This window comes from Rhinichthys klamathensis, unplaced genomic scaffold, assembly GCF_029890125.1.
Source record: "Rhinichthys klamathensis goyatoka isolate OS25496 unplaced genomic scaffold, OSU_Roscu_1.1 h1tg000027l_1, whole genome shotgun sequence".
NCBI lineage: Eukaryota > Metazoa > Chordata > Actinopteri > Cypriniformes > Leuciscidae > Rhinichthys > Rhinichthys klamathensis.
In genome coordinates this window covers 903,291-920,815 of record NW_026606577.1, presented here as the reverse complement: position 1 = coordinate 920,815, position 17,525 = coordinate 903,291, and the positions used below count along the sequence as shown (strand labels likewise).

General features: G+C 37.1%; 1 protein-coding gene across 5 annotated transcripts in view; it reads right to left on the bottom strand.

Annotated features, from left to right (window-relative positions):
- Positions 1-16,089, bottom strand: part of aak1b (AP2 associated kinase 1b) — a 41,274-nt gene extending 25,185 nt beyond the window's left edge. For 3 of the 5 annotated variants that reach the window (XM_056243793.1, XM_056243800.1, XM_056243808.1), the window contains exons 1-8: positions 15,741-16,089; positions 11,820-11,938; positions 10,596-10,704; positions 4,884-5,026; positions 4,547-4,668; positions 2,423-2,504; positions 1,896-2,028; positions 109-212 (exon numbers count right to left, since the gene is read on the bottom strand). In XM_056243793.1, coding sequence (XP_056099768.1) covers positions 109-212; positions 1,896-2,028; positions 2,423-2,504; positions 4,547-4,668; positions 4,884-5,026; positions 10,596-10,704; positions 11,820-11,938; positions 15,741-15,906 — 978 coding nt within the window. In that variant the 5' untranslated portion in view covers positions 15,907-16,089. The remainder of the gene's footprint in view (positions 1-108; positions 213-1,895; positions 2,029-2,422; positions 2,505-4,546; positions 4,669-4,883; positions 5,027-10,595; positions 10,705-11,819; positions 11,939-15,740) is intronic. The other 2 variants (XM_056243789.1, XM_056243814.1) reach the window with 2 other exon arrangements.
- Between the last annotated feature and the right edge of the window lie 1,436 nt (positions 16,090-17,525).

Genomic DNA, 17,525 nt, shown 5'->3' with positions numbered 1-17,525 from the left:
GGCTGACGCACACAAGCACCCAATCCAACAACTGATCCCAGAGGTAAAAGTGCTGACCCAACAACAGGCCGAGAGTAACCCTGGAGGAGAGGAAGGAAAGAGACTAACCTTGACGTTTTGGACAGGGCAGTCCCGCCGGCCCAGTTTGAAAGCAAAATAGGACACCTGATAAATGTCAGGCCTCTTTTCAGGGTCTGGTTCCAGCATGTACCCTGATAAAATCACCACCACAAAGAGAGGTAAAGAGGAGGGAGAGTGGGAGGAAGAGAGAGTGTCACAACGTGACAAAGGAAAAAAAGAGGAGAGTGGATGATCGGTATAAGCGTTCATAAATAGAATTAGTTGAAGGAATAGCACATCCAAAAATTAGAAAGTCTTCATCATTTACTCACTATCAAAACCCATTTGTACATCCATAAAACACAAAAGGAGTAGGTTTTTTTTTTTTTTAAATCCATTCCAATCTTTTCCATGTAATGAAATGTCAAGATCCTAAATGACTAACCACTAAAGTCAGTGATAGCTTTGTGTGAGCAACAGACAAATTTAAATGAATAGTTCACCCAAAAAAATTACTCATACAGGTTTGGAACAACATGATCATATCTTACTCTCTTATCTGGCTCCCAATGACTTCCATTGTGTGGACAAAAAATACAAAGTAAGTCAATGGGAACCGAAACTGTTTGGTTACCAACAATCTTTAAAAAATATATATTTTTGATGTTTATTAGAAGAAAAAAAGTCATACAGGTTTGGAACGACATGAGGGTGAGTAATTGACAACAGAATTCAAAAATTTTGGTGAACTGTTCCTGACCTGTATTTAAATTTTCACTTCATTAAAGCTCTAAAATGGACTCTCTTATGCTAAGTTCACACTTTCATTCCAAATCTGTTTCCTATTGGAATCTGATCTAAAATGATTGACGTCCACATTGTGTATAGCAACCTTTCAGATCGGATTAATATGTCTATGCCGCTCTTTCGTTTTCGGGAATATCTGCATCGGTTGCTATGGCAATACCATTGCATTGCTAGGCATATGCCAAAAACAACACCATCACGCGAAACATAGAGGGCTTTGCAATACAGATGTTGTCTTATTTACAACATGACAATGTGCGTCTTCTGGGGCAGAGGCAGAAACGTAGGAGGCTGATGTGTGCCGCTTTATTTCATGCCGTCGTCTCCGTCGGCCTCAAAACATGTCTCCGTAATATTGTTATTTTCTGCTCGTCCAGCACTTTGCAACAACATAACCTTGTTTCTGCAGCAACTTTCAGCATGTTCCTATAACAACGTCTGACGCTTACGTTTTACGCAGCGTGAGAAAGTCACATACTACGCGAAATCTGATTAGATCAGTCAGACTGAAACTGATTTTCAGCTATGCGATTGAATAGGATTTCAAACCACATATGCATGTAGCTCGAAATGGATTTGTAAAAATGTTATTTCTTGTGATTTTTTGCCGTTCACACTTGCTAAATCTGATCAGATTTGGACTGACAGTCTGAACGTAGCCATATAGACAATAAAATGGCGTGTTGACACCATTATTTTTGATTTGATTGACATCAATGTTGCCATGTTTTTGATTTTAAATATCTACAAAAGAAGGGAATATATTTAGTGTATTTTGACTTACATTTTGCTCTGTTCTTCACACAAAGCTACGTTGTAACTTCCATAACCTTTAATTAATGACTAGGATTTTCTTTGAATATTCCCCATTTGTGTTCCACAGAAGAAAGAAAGGACTTGAGGGTAAATAAATGATGATAAAATTTCAGTTTTGGCCCTTTCAAGTGAGACCCACAGCCATACTGAGCCAGTGGTGAGACGGAAACACACCTGGTGCGAGACGCGAGCAGCGACAGACAGATACTTACGGATGAGACGGTGCATGTCCTGTGAGTAGCGGGAATTGTCTGGAATGGTGAAGTTGCCATCACAAATGGCCACCTGACTCTCACCAAAGGGCAATGTGAAGAAACAGATTTTATAGAGCAGACAGCCCATTGCCTGAAAGAACAAAGAACGGGAAAAAGACCCTCGATTGAGGTAATAATATAATGTATAAAAGCCTTGAATAAGGTTAATTAAACAGTCTTATAACTTCTGTTCTTTTGTTTTTTTGGTACAAAACAAGCATACATTAAAGTTAATAAGAAAGCAAAATTGACCATACTCATTTTTTAAATACACATTCTGGTCTTATTGTAAACATTTTGTAATCTCTTCTGGAATGAATTTGCTTATCTACTGACGTTAATATAACCAATGACCTAACAGCTATTTAGGCATCGATTTAGCAAACTTGCTTTTAGTCTGGTGAAAGATAGATTCGAAAAGCTTAAGAAAAGCCACTTTAAAATATCTTCTGATTGGCTCTGATATCTTTAATATATTTACTTACCCAGATATCTGCTTTAGTGGTGATGATTTTGCTGTTGTACAGGTTCACCATTTCAGGAGCGCGATAGGACAGGGTTGTGTACCTAAACAAAACAGACAATTTCATCATACTCTGCATTATAATTAGAGTTATTAGAAATTTGTCATATTTTGCAATAAATACAAGCAATTTTTTAATGGCCGATTTCACCTCAAAATTCTAGGTTGAAGGATGAACAGTACAGACTTAGAATATTATCCATCATAATGGTTATTGGCCATCTATTTTAATGTATTTAAAATGTAATTTATTCCTGTGATGTCAAAGCTGAATTTTCAGCATCATTACTCAGTCTTCAGTGTCACATGATCCTTCAGAAATCATTCTAATATGCTGATTTGCCACTCAAATTTTTTTTATATATATAATTAAAGCTGCAGTCCATAGTTTTTCCTCTTTGTCGCTATCTCTGTTCGAAATCTGCAATTGCAGTTATTCGCAGAATTATCAACTTCACGCGAGTTGTACTTCGACACGGCACAGCGTGGATGAACACAATGTTTGAGGAGTGTGTGCAGCTGTCAATCACCGTGCCGGTGTGGATACTGGCATTCAGAATCACAGATTATTCTTTTTGGAAGTATGACCAACATAATAATTTTCACCGGAAAATGTCATCTGAACAAGTAACATCCACTTTTGTCCTGGTTCTGACATTGCAGTAAATCACGCTCGCTGATTAAATCTAAAAATCGCTTATCATATCACACAAAACCGTGCAAATTATACTTTCTCAAATTGTTAATGTTAACAACGTCAGCATTGCGTGACTACATGTAATGTCCTTCCGATATTTATCCTTGTTTTCGCATGGGTCCGGTTGCAGTCTCTTTTCTTCTGTAGCCACTCCGAAGTCTTTTACATTTTACAACGGGTGAGTCTCTAGTTGTCACTGGTGATTGTCGTTTGAACCTTTCTGGATCCGCCATCAAATTAATAACTTTAATTATATCAAGTGCTGTGAGAAAAGGCTATAAATCGCTACCTCCAACATCCTCACATGCAATATAGCTTATACTAGCCGAGACTCCTCCTTTATGTGTACAGATGTGACGTAATGACGCAAAGACATGCTCGAATCTCCCAAGGAAATCCACCAGTACCACTGGAATTAAAAACATTATTACAAGCTTACCGTTTTGAATCGAGCTAAGGCAAGCAGATAGTTTTGAACACTGGCTGGTTATGTATTTTCATATTTAATATTTTAAGGTATTTATGATCATTTTTAACCCCAAAAAAGCTACGGACTGCAGCTTTAATGTTGTAAATAGTTGAGTTGCTTACTATTTTGTGAAAAATATGTTACACTTTCTTTGATGAATATAAAGTTCAAAAGTACAGCATTTATTTGAAATAGAAATCTTTTGTAGCATTTATAGATGTCTTTACGGTCTCTTTTTACCAATTTAATACTGAATACTTGATCTTTACTGAAAAGTTTTCATTCCTTAAAAAAAAATTTATATGATCTGTCTCTCTCTAGTCTTGATTAACAACATTTTATATTTTTTCTGATCACTCACCCAACAACTTGTCAATATAGGAATGTTAAAGGGATAGTTCACCCAAAAATGAAAATTCTGTCACCATTTACTCACCCTCAAGTAAAGTAAGTGGTTCCAAACCTGTATTCATATCTTTCTGCTGCTGAACACAAAACAAGATTTTTTGAAGAGTGTCGATAACAAAACAATTGATGGGCATCATTGAATTCCACTGTTTGTTTGTTTTTCTCCATAGGGTGAGAAAGTGACGACAGAATTAAAACTTTCTGGTGAACTATCCCTTTAATGAGTAAAATCATGCAGTAAAACTTACAGACCATCAATACAACAATTTACAACATTATGCATATTCATTCCAAATAATCAATAGCCTCCTGGAATCCGTGAAGAGAGTGGACTCACCTCCAGTAATGCACGTGTGAAAATCTAAAATACATATTTTTATTTACATCACTGTTCTGAGTTCTGCAGAAATTGATTAAAACGGGTCATTTTACGAGTAAACCTCCTCTGCCGATTTCCACTGGTTATAAATCAAATTGAATTTCACAGAAACAGGCTGATTGGATAGAATTACTTTTTAATTTCGTCCTCCACCACAGTCACTCCTTCACTCTGGGGGTTCTGGAACTTCATGGTGGCGCTGCCAAAATCACACAGAACATAGTGTCCTCTGTCATGAAGCAGGATGTTTTCCACCTGCAAAGAGTCATACACAAATTACACTCCAGTACAACATCTCATCTTCAACTAATAAAATAATGTTTTGAGAAAAACCCCAAGGAGTCAACCTCTTGATTAAGTGTTCACTGTGAAGTAGTTTTACCAAGGTAACAGTCAGTCACAAACAGCTGTTAACTGTGACTCATGTAATCAATGATGTAATCAAAAAGCAAAGCAGAAAATAAAGGAACCTTGAGGTCTCGGTGGATTATGGGAGTTTTGAACTGGTGCAGACGTGCCACAGCCTCACACGTGTCACAGAAGATCTGGAGCGCTTCCTGTTCGCTGAAGCCCGTCTGCAAACGCTGGTTCATTAGGTTCACCACCTGACCACCTGTACGCAAACAAACAGAGATGTAAAACACTACAACACTTCAGAACCAAGTAAACACCAAGACAACCAGGATAGTATTCAAAGCGGGTTGAGAGGGTTTTCTCTGAGGTTCTTGAGGAGAATTAAAGCGGAGACACTATTTGAAATTAGAAAGGTAAATACACAGTCCAAATCAAAACAATTAATTAAAAGTGTATACCTAGACATTATATACCTGAACACAAGAACCCACACGTCGGCCTTTAAATCCATCTGTAAGCACTTCAGAAGTCAATTAGCCAGCAATTATGTCAATTTGCCTTCATTTGACTCCCTAGCGAGCATGTTTAAATTTCAATCAATATCTTTTAAGTATCAAGATCACGTGATGGAAGCTCACTGTGAACGCCGCATTCATATACATCCTATGGGTTTGCCTTTTTTGAAGACTCAAAAGAAAGAAACAAGCTCTTTTGGAATAATGAAAAAATCAATAATCTGTTCTGGGCTTTACGAAATTCTAAGGATAACATCTTGCAGTAAATTAACCAATCAAGACATAGGGAAACCCTTTCAGATGAGGACACTGGAAAATGTTTTCCCAGTAATGAGGAGAAGTCTTTTGTGTAGGTGCTGGAGATCACATACTGGCCTTACACAATTCGAGACTTCGAGTAAAGTAAAGCTTTCTCAAGGGACATGAAGATTAGGATATACAGGTCCTTCTCAAAAAATTAGCATATTGTGATAAAGTTCATTATTTTCCATAATGTAATGATAAAAATTAAACTTTCATATATTTTAGGTTCATTGCACACCAACTGAAATATTTCAGGTCTTTTATTGTTTTAATAGTGATGATTTTGGCATACAGCTCATGAAAACCCCAAATTCCTGTCTCAAAAAATTAGCATATCATGAAAAGGGTCTCTAAACGAGCTATTAACCTAATCATCTGAATCAACTAATTAACTCTAAACACCTGCAAAAGATTCCTGAGGCTTTTAAAAACTCCCAGCCTGTTTCATTACTCAAAACCGCAATCATGGGTAAGACTGCCGACCTGACTGCTGTCCAGAAGGCCATCATTGACACCCTCAAGCAAGAGGCTAAGACAGAAAGAAATTTCTGAACAAATAGGCTGTTCCCAGAGTGCTGTATCAAGGCACCTCAGTGGGAAGTCTGTGGGAAGGAAAAAGTGTGGCAAAAACGCTGCACAACGAGAAGAGGTGACCGGACCCTGAGGAAGATTGTGGAGAAGGACCGATTCCAGACCTTGGGGGACCTGCGGAAGCAGTGGACTGAGTCTGGAGTAGAAACATCCAGAGCCACCGTGCACAGGCGTGTGCAGGAAATGGGCTACAGGTGCCGCATTCCCCAGGTCAAGCCACTTTTGAACCAGAAACAGCGGCAGAAGCGCCTGACCTGGGCTACAGAGAAGCAGCACTGGACTGTTGCTCAGTTTTGCATGTCATTCGGAAATCAAGGTGCCAGAGTCTGGAGGAAGACTGGGGAGAAGGAAATGCCAAAATGCCTGAAGTCCAGTGTCAAGTACCCACAGTCAGTGATGGTCTGGGGTGCCATGTCAGCTGCTGGTGTTGGTGCACTGTGTTTTATCAAGGGCAGGGTCAATGCAGCTAGCTATCAGGAGATTTTGGAGCACTTCATGCTTCCATCTGCTCCAAAGCTTTATGGAGATGATTTCATTTTTCAGCACGACCTGGCACCTGCTCACAGTGCCAAAACCACTGGTAAATGGTTTACTGACCATGGTATTACTGTGCTCAATTGGCCTGCCAACTCTCCTGACCTGAACCCCATAGAGAATCTGTGGGATATTGTAAAGAGAAAGTTGAGAGACGCAAGACCCAACACTCTGGATGAGCTTAAGGCCGCTATCGAAGCATCCTGGGCCTCCATAACACCTCAGCAGTGCCACAGGCTGATTGCCTCCATGCCACGCCGCATTGAAGCAGTCATTTCTGCAAAAGGATTCCCGACCAAGTATTGACTATTGAGTGCATTACTGAACATAATTATTTGAAGGTTGACTTTTTTTTTTGTATTAAAAACTGTTCTTTTATTGGTCGGATGAAATATGCTAATTTTTTGAGACAGGAATTTTTGGTTTTCATGAGCTGTATGCCAAAATCATCAGTATTAAAACAATAAAAAGACCTGAAATATTTCAGTTGGTGTGTAATGAATTAAAATATATGAAAGTTTAATTTTTATCATTACATTATGGAAAATAATGAACTTTATCACAATATGCTAATTTTTTGAGAAGGACCTGTAAGGGCCATGTCAGGCTGTGATGGAGGTCTGAAATCTATCTAAAGAGCACCTCCAGGTGGATGAATTGTATAAATAGCACAAACACCTTGTACAAGAGGAGATACTATATATACTAGTGCAAAATGCCCGTGCAAAATAATTTTTTTGTGTGTGTTTTTAGCAATTGTTGGATTGGTGTGTTTGAGTGCTCATTGTTACAATTACACAGGAAAAGTTCAGTGACATATTTATTTGTGCATGGTAGAAAGCATACTGATACTGACATAATGATCCATTGGAGGATATATTTAGAGTGGATACAGATACATGCCCGTGAAAGATAGCGACAATGTTAAGCGCACCAGAATTAAATAATATATTAAGAAGTAAACAGCGTAGCTTTAAATAAACATATTAAACTTTTACGCAGGTAATCTGTTTTGCAGTTCCTGCCTCTGTTGTTTTCGGTTGCAAATTGCTGTTCACAGGCTTGCAGTGCTTTTGGCCGCATTTGTGCGCAAAAACCGTGCCAAAAGTATTAGCGCGGAAAAATGAAAGTTTGAAGAATACAGATTCTATTTATTTTGCATTAGCATGAAGCTGCAGCTTCAAAATGCATGAATTACACTTACGAATAACAGTTAAATGCTGCAAATATTTTTTTCTTACACTTGAAGGGCGATTTACACCTTTACAAATCTTCTCTTGCGTATGCAAATTTAATGTACGCTTGCAATCTTATGTACGCTTTCACAAATCTTACCCTGTGCATGCGATTCTTTATGTCATCATAAACTGTTGAATAGGCAGGGCAACTATTTACCATAGCATATTAAACATGACATAGTTAACATAGCACATTAAACATCACATAGTTAACATATACATGCTAACTTCAGCGCGCATGACACATAACGTTAATAGCATTTACTACAAATGATGGCCGTGAAAGAGACTACGAACGCATTAAATATAATATTAAGAAGTAAACAGCGTAGCTGACTTACAGATTCAGTTAACAAATGAATAAGCGCGACGATTCAGGAAGCAAATCTGCTTTCTTCGTCCCTCTGTCTCTGGTCCTGCGCTGTGCTCACTCAGTGTGCAGTGTGAGAGGGGGAGTGGCCAGCGGCTAGAGCGGCAAAAACCAATGTGTGCTTCTTTTAGCGATATATTTAGCGATATCTTTTGCATTTCTAATCCAAACAACGCACTGCACTTACTCGTGCCCGTAGCAAGACACCTGTCAAGTTTGAGATCCATCGGACTAACGGTTCGAGAGATATGCGATCAACAGACAGACAGACACACACACAGACAGACAGACGTTCCTGTAATTTATAGATAGATAAGGCCCTGTTTACACCTGGTATTAAGATGCGTTTTGGTCGATCAGATCACAAGTAGACGAGGAAGACACATTCCCGTTTACACCTGGTGTTTTAATCCCTCTCTTTTGTACACTTTCAACCACTTCTGTCCTGATTTGTTTGAAGGGCGGGTTTATGGGCTGGTAAATGTACGAGTTCTTTCAGGTTTTTTCGATCTAATGGACAAAATAAGCTCACGCAATTTACACATGAACGCTCCCGAAGAACACAGAAAAACATACGGAGAGCATGAGCTTTCGTTTCTGCTCTGACAGCCGCAAGACCACGCCGAACGCTGTGAGTGTGTGTTAGAAATCAGGAATGATCAGAGAACATTGTGCTTGGTACGTTTTTCATCTTCAAACCAAACTTAGGTCTCCAGCCGACAAAGTTTAAATCCCGTCTGGCTAGTGTGCTTCCCAATAATGTTTACGCATTAGGTCAGTAGGTCTCGGAGAGCAGGCGTCTTTTGTGGCTGTTTAAACAATAAAATAAATCAAAGATCCTTTTAAGGGTGTGCTCACACTTGGCAGGTTCAGTTCGATTAAACCGAACTCTGGTGCGATTGCTTTGTTAGTGCGGTTCATTTGAATGAGCGTGAACGCCGCCATCCAAACCCTGGTGCGCACCAAACAAGCGGAGCGAGACCCCTGAAAAGCTGCTTCCAAATAGAGATGCACCAGTCGACCTGCCAGAAATCTTTTTTTTATTTATTTTTTATTCCGAACTTGCACACAAGCTGCGTTGCAATAATTTCCCAAAATGTAATTTGTGTGGAAATATTACAAAGTCTCTTAATCTCTTAAACAGGACGTTAACACAGGCCAGACTGGACATGCTGAAGACGGATGCGAAGAAGAGCAGAACAAATACTGTACCAAGCTCAAAAGTTTTACAGTTTACGACATGCAAAATATAGGAAGTGTACAGCGGCAACCAAAGAAACGCCATGTTGCCGCTGTTCTATAAGCGCAACTTACTGTCTGAGAGTGAATCTGCATTTTCAATTAGCCAGCAATTATGTCAATTTGCCTTCATTTGACTCCCTAACAAGCATGTTTATCTCAATCAATATCTTGTAAATATCAATATCCCGTGATGGAAGCTCACTGTGAAAGCCGCATTCAAAGACATCCAATGGGTTGGCCTTTGTGAAGACTTAAAAGAAAGAAACAAGCATCTCTTAGAATAATGAAAAAAATCAATAATCTGTTCTGAGCTTTACGAAATTCTAAGGATAACATCTTGCCATGAATTAACCAATCAAGACAAAGGGAAACCCTTTCAGATGAAGACAGTATCTCTTTCTCATCTTAAACAAGACGTGATTCCACAAGATGCAACCCTAAAAGGAGAGAACGCTCAAACATACTTGATTTTTCACGTCATCGGAGCAATGTTGCATATTACAGTTCAGGACAGGTGTCACAATTGCCATATTCTTAGAGCAGATCAGAAGAATTTTTAGCGTGGTTTTGACTCATTGACACATTTTCTAAGTTCTTCGTGAGTTCTCAGCATATGAAAATACCATCACATTTATACATACACACACCGAGCACATTTAGGCCAGAACACCTTTGCATTTCCTTTGCAAAATATAAGTCATAAAAGCGTTTTTTCTTTTGTTTTAGTTTTTTGTATCTTTAGGTTCAGTGTAAAAAAATGACAGTTGGAAAGCTAAGTGAACCAGGACTAAATGTATCATTTTTTGCTTTGGTCCGGACCGAAAGAACTAAACTACAAGTGTGAACAGTGAACACAAACTAAATGAAAGCAAATTTAATGAGACATTTGAAAAGAGCTTTTATTTAAAAAAGACATTTGAAAAGAATTTTAGCTTTTAGTCGCATCACTGTTTGTCATATAGTTTGTTTGTTTTCCCACACAGAGCACAATGCGGCTGTGCACAGAGGCATTATGGGGCTGAAAGGCAGACTTACCTCTGCAGAAGTCCATGAGGATAAACACCTCCCACACGTCTCCACCTCCTACAGCCGTGATGCTGGAGTCCAGGAACCCAACAATGTTCTTGTGACCGTTGAGATCCCGCTGGAATACCAGAAAGTGTATGAATGAATCAGACGAAATGAGCTCAAGCAGGCACACGTCACAAAAAGCTCAGATTTTTTAAATACTATATTAAAGGGGTCATGAACTGGCTTTTAAAAAAAATTTATATTGTTGTCTGAGGTCAACTTATGACGTTCGCTTGGTTTTTACATTCAAAAACATCAAAATGAATAAGTAATAGGCTATTTTCTACCCTAGTTTTGAGCCTAGCTCAAAAACGCTCGGTTTTTATGGGCGTCTCGCATTGAAGACTTGGAAGTAAACGCCCACTGCTGTGAGTGGATAACCGTTTTGCATATTATAATGAGTTTCGTGTAATGCGCGAATCGGTGGGCGGGGCTAAACCGGCCGTGTTGAAGTAGGCGTTGATCTTCTTCTGCGGGGGTGGTGTTTTATCCTCTTTGTCGTCATAGTTCCCCACTTTGAAAAACGAGTCGTTTGCTGAGCCTGGTGTCAAATAAAAGCTTTTATTGGACTAACAAGGACGTTTTCAGTTCTGAAACTTACAGGATATTCTTATAATATGATGACCTCTTAGATGTCAAAAGCTCAAGGAAAATTTGATTTCTCAGTTCATCACCCCTTTAAATTAAATATTGTATGGTACCTGCCATTAAAAAAAAAAAAAAGTAAGTCTCTTATGCTCACCAAGGCTGCATTTATTTGATCATAAAAACGGTCATATTGTGAAATATTATCACAATTTTAAAAAGTAATAATGTAATTTATTCCTGTGATGTCAAAGCTGAATTTTCAGCATCATTACTCCAGTCTTCAGTGTCACCCTTCAGAAATCATTCTAATATGCAGATTTGGTTCCACAAATATTTTTGTGCAAAACATGATTATTTTATGAATTGAAAGTTCAAAAGAACAGCGTTTGTTTAAACTAGAAATCTTTTGGAACATTATAAATGTCTTTACTGTCACTTTTGATCAATTTAATTAATCTATTCTAGCTAAATAAATAAAAAAAACTTACTGACCTCAAACTTTTGAACTGTAGTGTAAGTCATGTTTTTACAGTATAACATGTCTCAAATATAAATGATCTTATCAGTGTTAAAGCACAGAAGACATTTCATCATGCTCACCATGATCTGGATCTCGCGCTTGCAGACCTGCAGGTCGTATTCGTTGTTGACATACATCCTCTTTAGTGCGCAGCGCACCCCCTGATTAGTCCGCACTAAGAAGACGATTGCAAAGCCGCCTGCAAAGGAAAACACACAAAGTTTAAATGCTTTTGCTGAAAACTAGCTTGAGAACTAAAGGAGTAAGGTGATATTTACACCACAACACTGCCTCCATGTGGAAATCAGCGGGAATGTTAATTCAGTTTACCTTAGAAATTTATTTTCTGTTAGAATTATTATATTATATAAAATTGTTATAATTTAAATAGTTAATTTGTAATAAATCAAAACAGCAATAATAATAAATTATTGATATTAATATGATTAGGCTATTTAAAGTCCCCTGTAGTCAATAATTTTATCCCTTAAAACTCATCTTTGATAATCAAAATTACATATTTAAACGTTTATCCCTTGAAAAAATGTCTTTGTGTCTTAGAATAGCTTGAATGTAACTCTAAACCCTTGCCTCATTTAGTATACACGGTTAGCCCCGCCTCCACTAGCTCAACCAGCTCAGAGATCCACTCGTTGACGTGATTGGTTACAAGGTAGTTTGTGACGTCAGAAACACCAGCGATTTCAAACCGTGTTTTTGAGACCCGTCTTTGGTTCACTACAGTTTTAAGGACAAAATACTCAGCAATGGTGTTGACTTATGAATTTAGACTTATTTTGTCTTAAACCATATTAAAAACACCACATAGACATATAAACAACATTAAAAGCTTGATTTTCACCACAGGGGGACTATTTGTGATCAAACACTGCTCACCCTGTCTATAAGTTCACTTAAAAAAATCCATTATTCACATTTACGCATGCAAGCATTAAATTGTGTTTCGTTGAGCCAGACATTTTTAGTGGAAGCACTGGGAACCAGTGTAAGCAACTGCAGGCGTATGTGAACAGCATATAGACACTTAGTCTAAGCATTTACTCATGGTGTTACAGTCCATGCTGAAGTGTCCAGTCAGACATCAGAGCCTGTATGTTTGCACTCAGATTTTGCTGTGTTAGCATAATGTGGAGCAGGGTGTTATTCCTCAAAGCAGGCACAGGGGAAACTGCTGGGGGAAAGGAGGACACAGATATTTCTAGCTCTATAGAAACAGTCAATTTACAGTCAAACAATGAGAGGTAACAATTATCTCTGTTTTGTTTTTATTGCAGAGCTGAAAAAAGATGCTGAGAGGTGTTTGAACAGCACAGATGTGTCTGAGAAAGTCTACTCGCTTCGTTACCAGTTCCATCTGTGAACTGGAAATTCAATTAAACAGAGTAAACAACGGTTTCCTTTACAACACTGATAACACACGCAATTCATGACGACGCAATGAACGCACACTCAACCAATTTAATGCTTTCTTCTGTACACCACAAAAGAGGTTTTAGGCAGAATTTTCATATTGCTTTTTTAAATAAAATCAAGCTTTCACAGCACCTGGACAACATTCACTTCCTAGTATGGTGTCAATAAATGTCCTCTCTTATAACAACATGAGGTAGAGTAAATAATGACAGATTGTTATTGTTTATGTGAACTGTACCTTCAAATTCCTCGCTAAAAAATGGATCTTTGAATCATCAATATATCAGGTTAGAATGAACACATACAGGTTTGGGGTTAGAAAGATTGGTAACACTTTACAATAAGGTTCATTAGTTAACATGAACTAACCTTGAACAACTTCTTCAGCATTTATTAATCTTAGTTAATATTATATTCAGCATTTACTAATACATTATTAAAACCAAAGGTTGTGTTTGTTAACATTAGTTAATGCACTGTGAACTAACATGAACAAACAATGAACAGCTGTATTTTTATTAACAAAGATGAATAAATACTGTAACAGATGTATTGCTCATTGTTAGTTCATGTTGGTTAATACATTAACTAATGTTAACTAATGAACCTTACTGTAAAGTTTTACCGAAAGATTGTTTAAATATTTTTGAAAGAAGTGTCTTCTACTCACCAAGGCTGCATTTATTTGATCAAAAACACTGTAAAAACAGTAATATTGTAAAATATTACCATTAAAATAACTACTTTTCTAAACAAATGTCTATAGAGAACTACTTTTCTATTTGGATATATTTTGACATCTAATTTATTCCTTTGAATTTTCAGCATCATTACTCCAGTCTTCAGTGTCACACGATCCTTCAGAAATCATTCTAATATGCTGTGTTCAAGAAACATTTATGACTGTTATATGTTTACAACAGTTGTAGAAATGGTGATTTTTTTTTTTCCAGGGTTAATTACTTGATAAATAGAAAGTTCGAAAGAACATTTATTTGAAATAGCCTAATATTTTCATTATAAATTATTAATGTCTATACCATCACTTGAACAATATAATGCATCTTTGCCGAATAAAATAATTTTAACTAATCGTTTATATATATATTTCTTAAAAATATTGACCCTGTACTTTTGAACGGTACAGTATATCTTTTTACGCAATGTGGCAAATTAATGTTTTAAAGTACAAATACTCAATATAGTCTCACAATTAATAGAAAAAATGCATTATAATAATAATGATAAAAGAATCAATGAAATGCTTAGATGGAATATAACATGTCACACCGCCGGACATGTCAACACCCAACTACAGATGAGCAGGGATTTCCACACAAAGGATTTAGGCCACTAACTAAAGCTGCCAGAGGAGCCGAGAAGAGCAGAGATCTAACCAGTTCACCGGCAGGACATTTGTTTGGTGGATTCAATTATCTGTAACTAGCTGGCCTATAATGATTGAACATCAAGGAAGGATCGGGAAAAAAAAACATTATGCAGTGACAGAGCGATATGTCAACCAGAATAATTATTCAATATCTGGAGATTTTGAAATGATCAGCATTGGCCAATGATTGGCAGATGTATTACCTGCCCCTTTTGTAAGTCCAAAATTGACTGACAGCTTTGGCAAATGAATGACAACATTTAAAGATTGAATTTTGAGAAAAAAATAGCATAATTATTAATTTGTGTGTGGTTATATATATATATATATATATATATATATATATATATATATATATATATATATACAGTATTTCATATCTATCTATCTATCTATAAATAAATTCATTACTTTTCTATGAATTTACCAAACTGCTAACACTTTTACAATTCCCATATTTCCAGCTTTTCCATGACCAGGATGACCTTGTTCACAATCAGTGTTGGGTAAGTTACTCTAAAAAGTAATTCATTACTAGCTACTACTAATTACATCTTAAACAGTGTATTTAGATTACTGTACAAATTCCTCTCTCTAAAAAGTATTACATTACTTATTACTTTCTAAATCCCATAACAACCTCAACAAGTTGAACAATCCAAGGATAGACTGGAAACTGCTCTTTTAATTCCTTCAAATAAATAAAATATTTTTTAAATATGACCAAAGTATTTAAAGGGAAAAGGTTACATAAAAAAACATACATTAATTATCCGTTAAATTTTTATGTTAAATCCACTAGTGGTTCCTATAGAATTGTTCTATAGTCTATACAGCATTTAATGCAATTACATCAGGAGTAACTAATTAAATAACAGAAAAATTAAGAGAAATCCATTACTTTTTCATGGGACAGTAATGCATTACACTTGTCCACTTGATCATCTATAAATAATAGTAACAATGTTTTGATTGATAACTTCATCGTCATTGTCAAATCTGGATATTGTTTGAAGCTCAATCAAATTAAATTCACCCAGTCTTAAAGAATTTCATCGTTGAAAGAATTTTGATTCTCATGATGTTGATTATGGTGTGCTTAGCCGAAGATCTGTCCTGTCCTGTTAAGTGAAAGGTTGTAGGTTGAAAGGAAATATCAAACATCAGCCTGACGTACCTTCTGCCAAAGTTTCTTCTACAGTGACCTGGTGTCTCCCGACAGTGAAAGCCCGACCGATGAAATTCCCACCAGCACCACTGCTGGATCCAGAACCTCCAGCTCCCCCTCCAGAACCAGGTCCAGAGCCCACCAGCTCCCTCCGGGAGTCAAAAAACTTCTTCATGATGTGTCAAAGATCCCTTAAACACTTATGCAAGTCTATTAGAAACTGAAGTGGGAGGGTTGGTTGTTCTGGTGCCAGAGGTCTAGATCAGCTGCGACTGTCAAACATGGACTTGCTGCCCAACTCTGGTGCTGACCACAGCTTAAATGAACCGTATAGCCACAAAAACGTACAAGCAAATGATTGTAAACAGTATATATATATACTAAATTAAAGCATCACAGTTGAGTATATCCAAATAAACAGCATTAATCAGCGATGGCCTGATATGATTAATGTGTTTGACTAGTGTCTATGCAAGTGACACGAGCCCATATCACGATATAAATATTTAAATCCAGCTGAAATCGATGTAAACATTCAAGGCCAGTTGCAAAGTGAACCTTCAGATGTGAAGTCAACAGGAATGATTGTTTGGATGGATGAAAGTCAAACTCTCCATCATCAGCCAGCTGTGCAGTTCATTAAAACCTCTGAAAAAGCACCCACTTTTCACAGAAAAACAAATGACACGCGGATATTAATCAGGATGATGGATAATTTCATTAGTTAAACGCCCGTAACCATATTAATTCGTCCCTTGACTGATGAAAATATAATAATTTAAATTCAACATATGATCAGCTAGGCGCTAACGCTAGCATTCCTGCAAAACCCACTCAGACGCGTTTCGCATCTCATCTGCGCGCTCCCGTCGGTGGCTTGCAGGTGAACGGTGAACGGATGCGATTTGATTTTAATCAGACAGAATCGAATTCATGCAGAAATTAGCGTGTTGTTCATGGCGATTCTCGTCTGCGGCTTCGGATGCTGCAGATGCGCCAGCTAACCGGAAACCACACCGGAAGTGTGAAGCCAGCGCTAAAATAACTATAATAAAAGTCCGAAACTCTTAATAGAAAAACTCTCTATTGTAGCTACTTTATTGTTATGAGTTTTGCAACATAGTCATCAAAATGTGGGGCGTCCACATATAAATACGTATTTGTAAGAAAAAGAAATTGGTATAAAATATGACATATTGTAAATGTACTTATTACATACAAAAAATTGTTATCCACATGTAAATAGCATTACAAAGACCTACTTTTACTCATTTTAAAATATAAATAGGTCACTACTATACCTTCATACTTTAACAGCAACAAGAAATAACCAAAGCAAAAAGACTGTCATTTACTGCAAAGCACTCTTATGATAATATTTTTTAATTAGGCCTATCATTTAAATCTTGACTAATTTTCAAATTGTTTGTCAGAAATCAACAACACCTCAGGAAAATGTTATGGGGTTTCAAACCAGAATATGACTTTTTTACAAAACAGCATCGACTTCATGACCTCTGTAGAGGACACCAGGACTTGCATCATGGCATATCATGCATTTTGGAGAGACAACAAGTGAAAAAGTATAAGGATAAGGTTAAAGGGTTTAAATGTATTACAGAGACAAATAACAAAATAGAAAGCTGTTTATGTGAAGGATGGCACTTTCAATTTTGTCAAGAGGGGATGCTATAACTTAAAAATTATGCAAATGATTGAAGAGACGCTTGTCAACAGGGTAAGAGCTTTATGTACAAACAGGTACACAATTACAAAAGTACATATTTGCTGCAA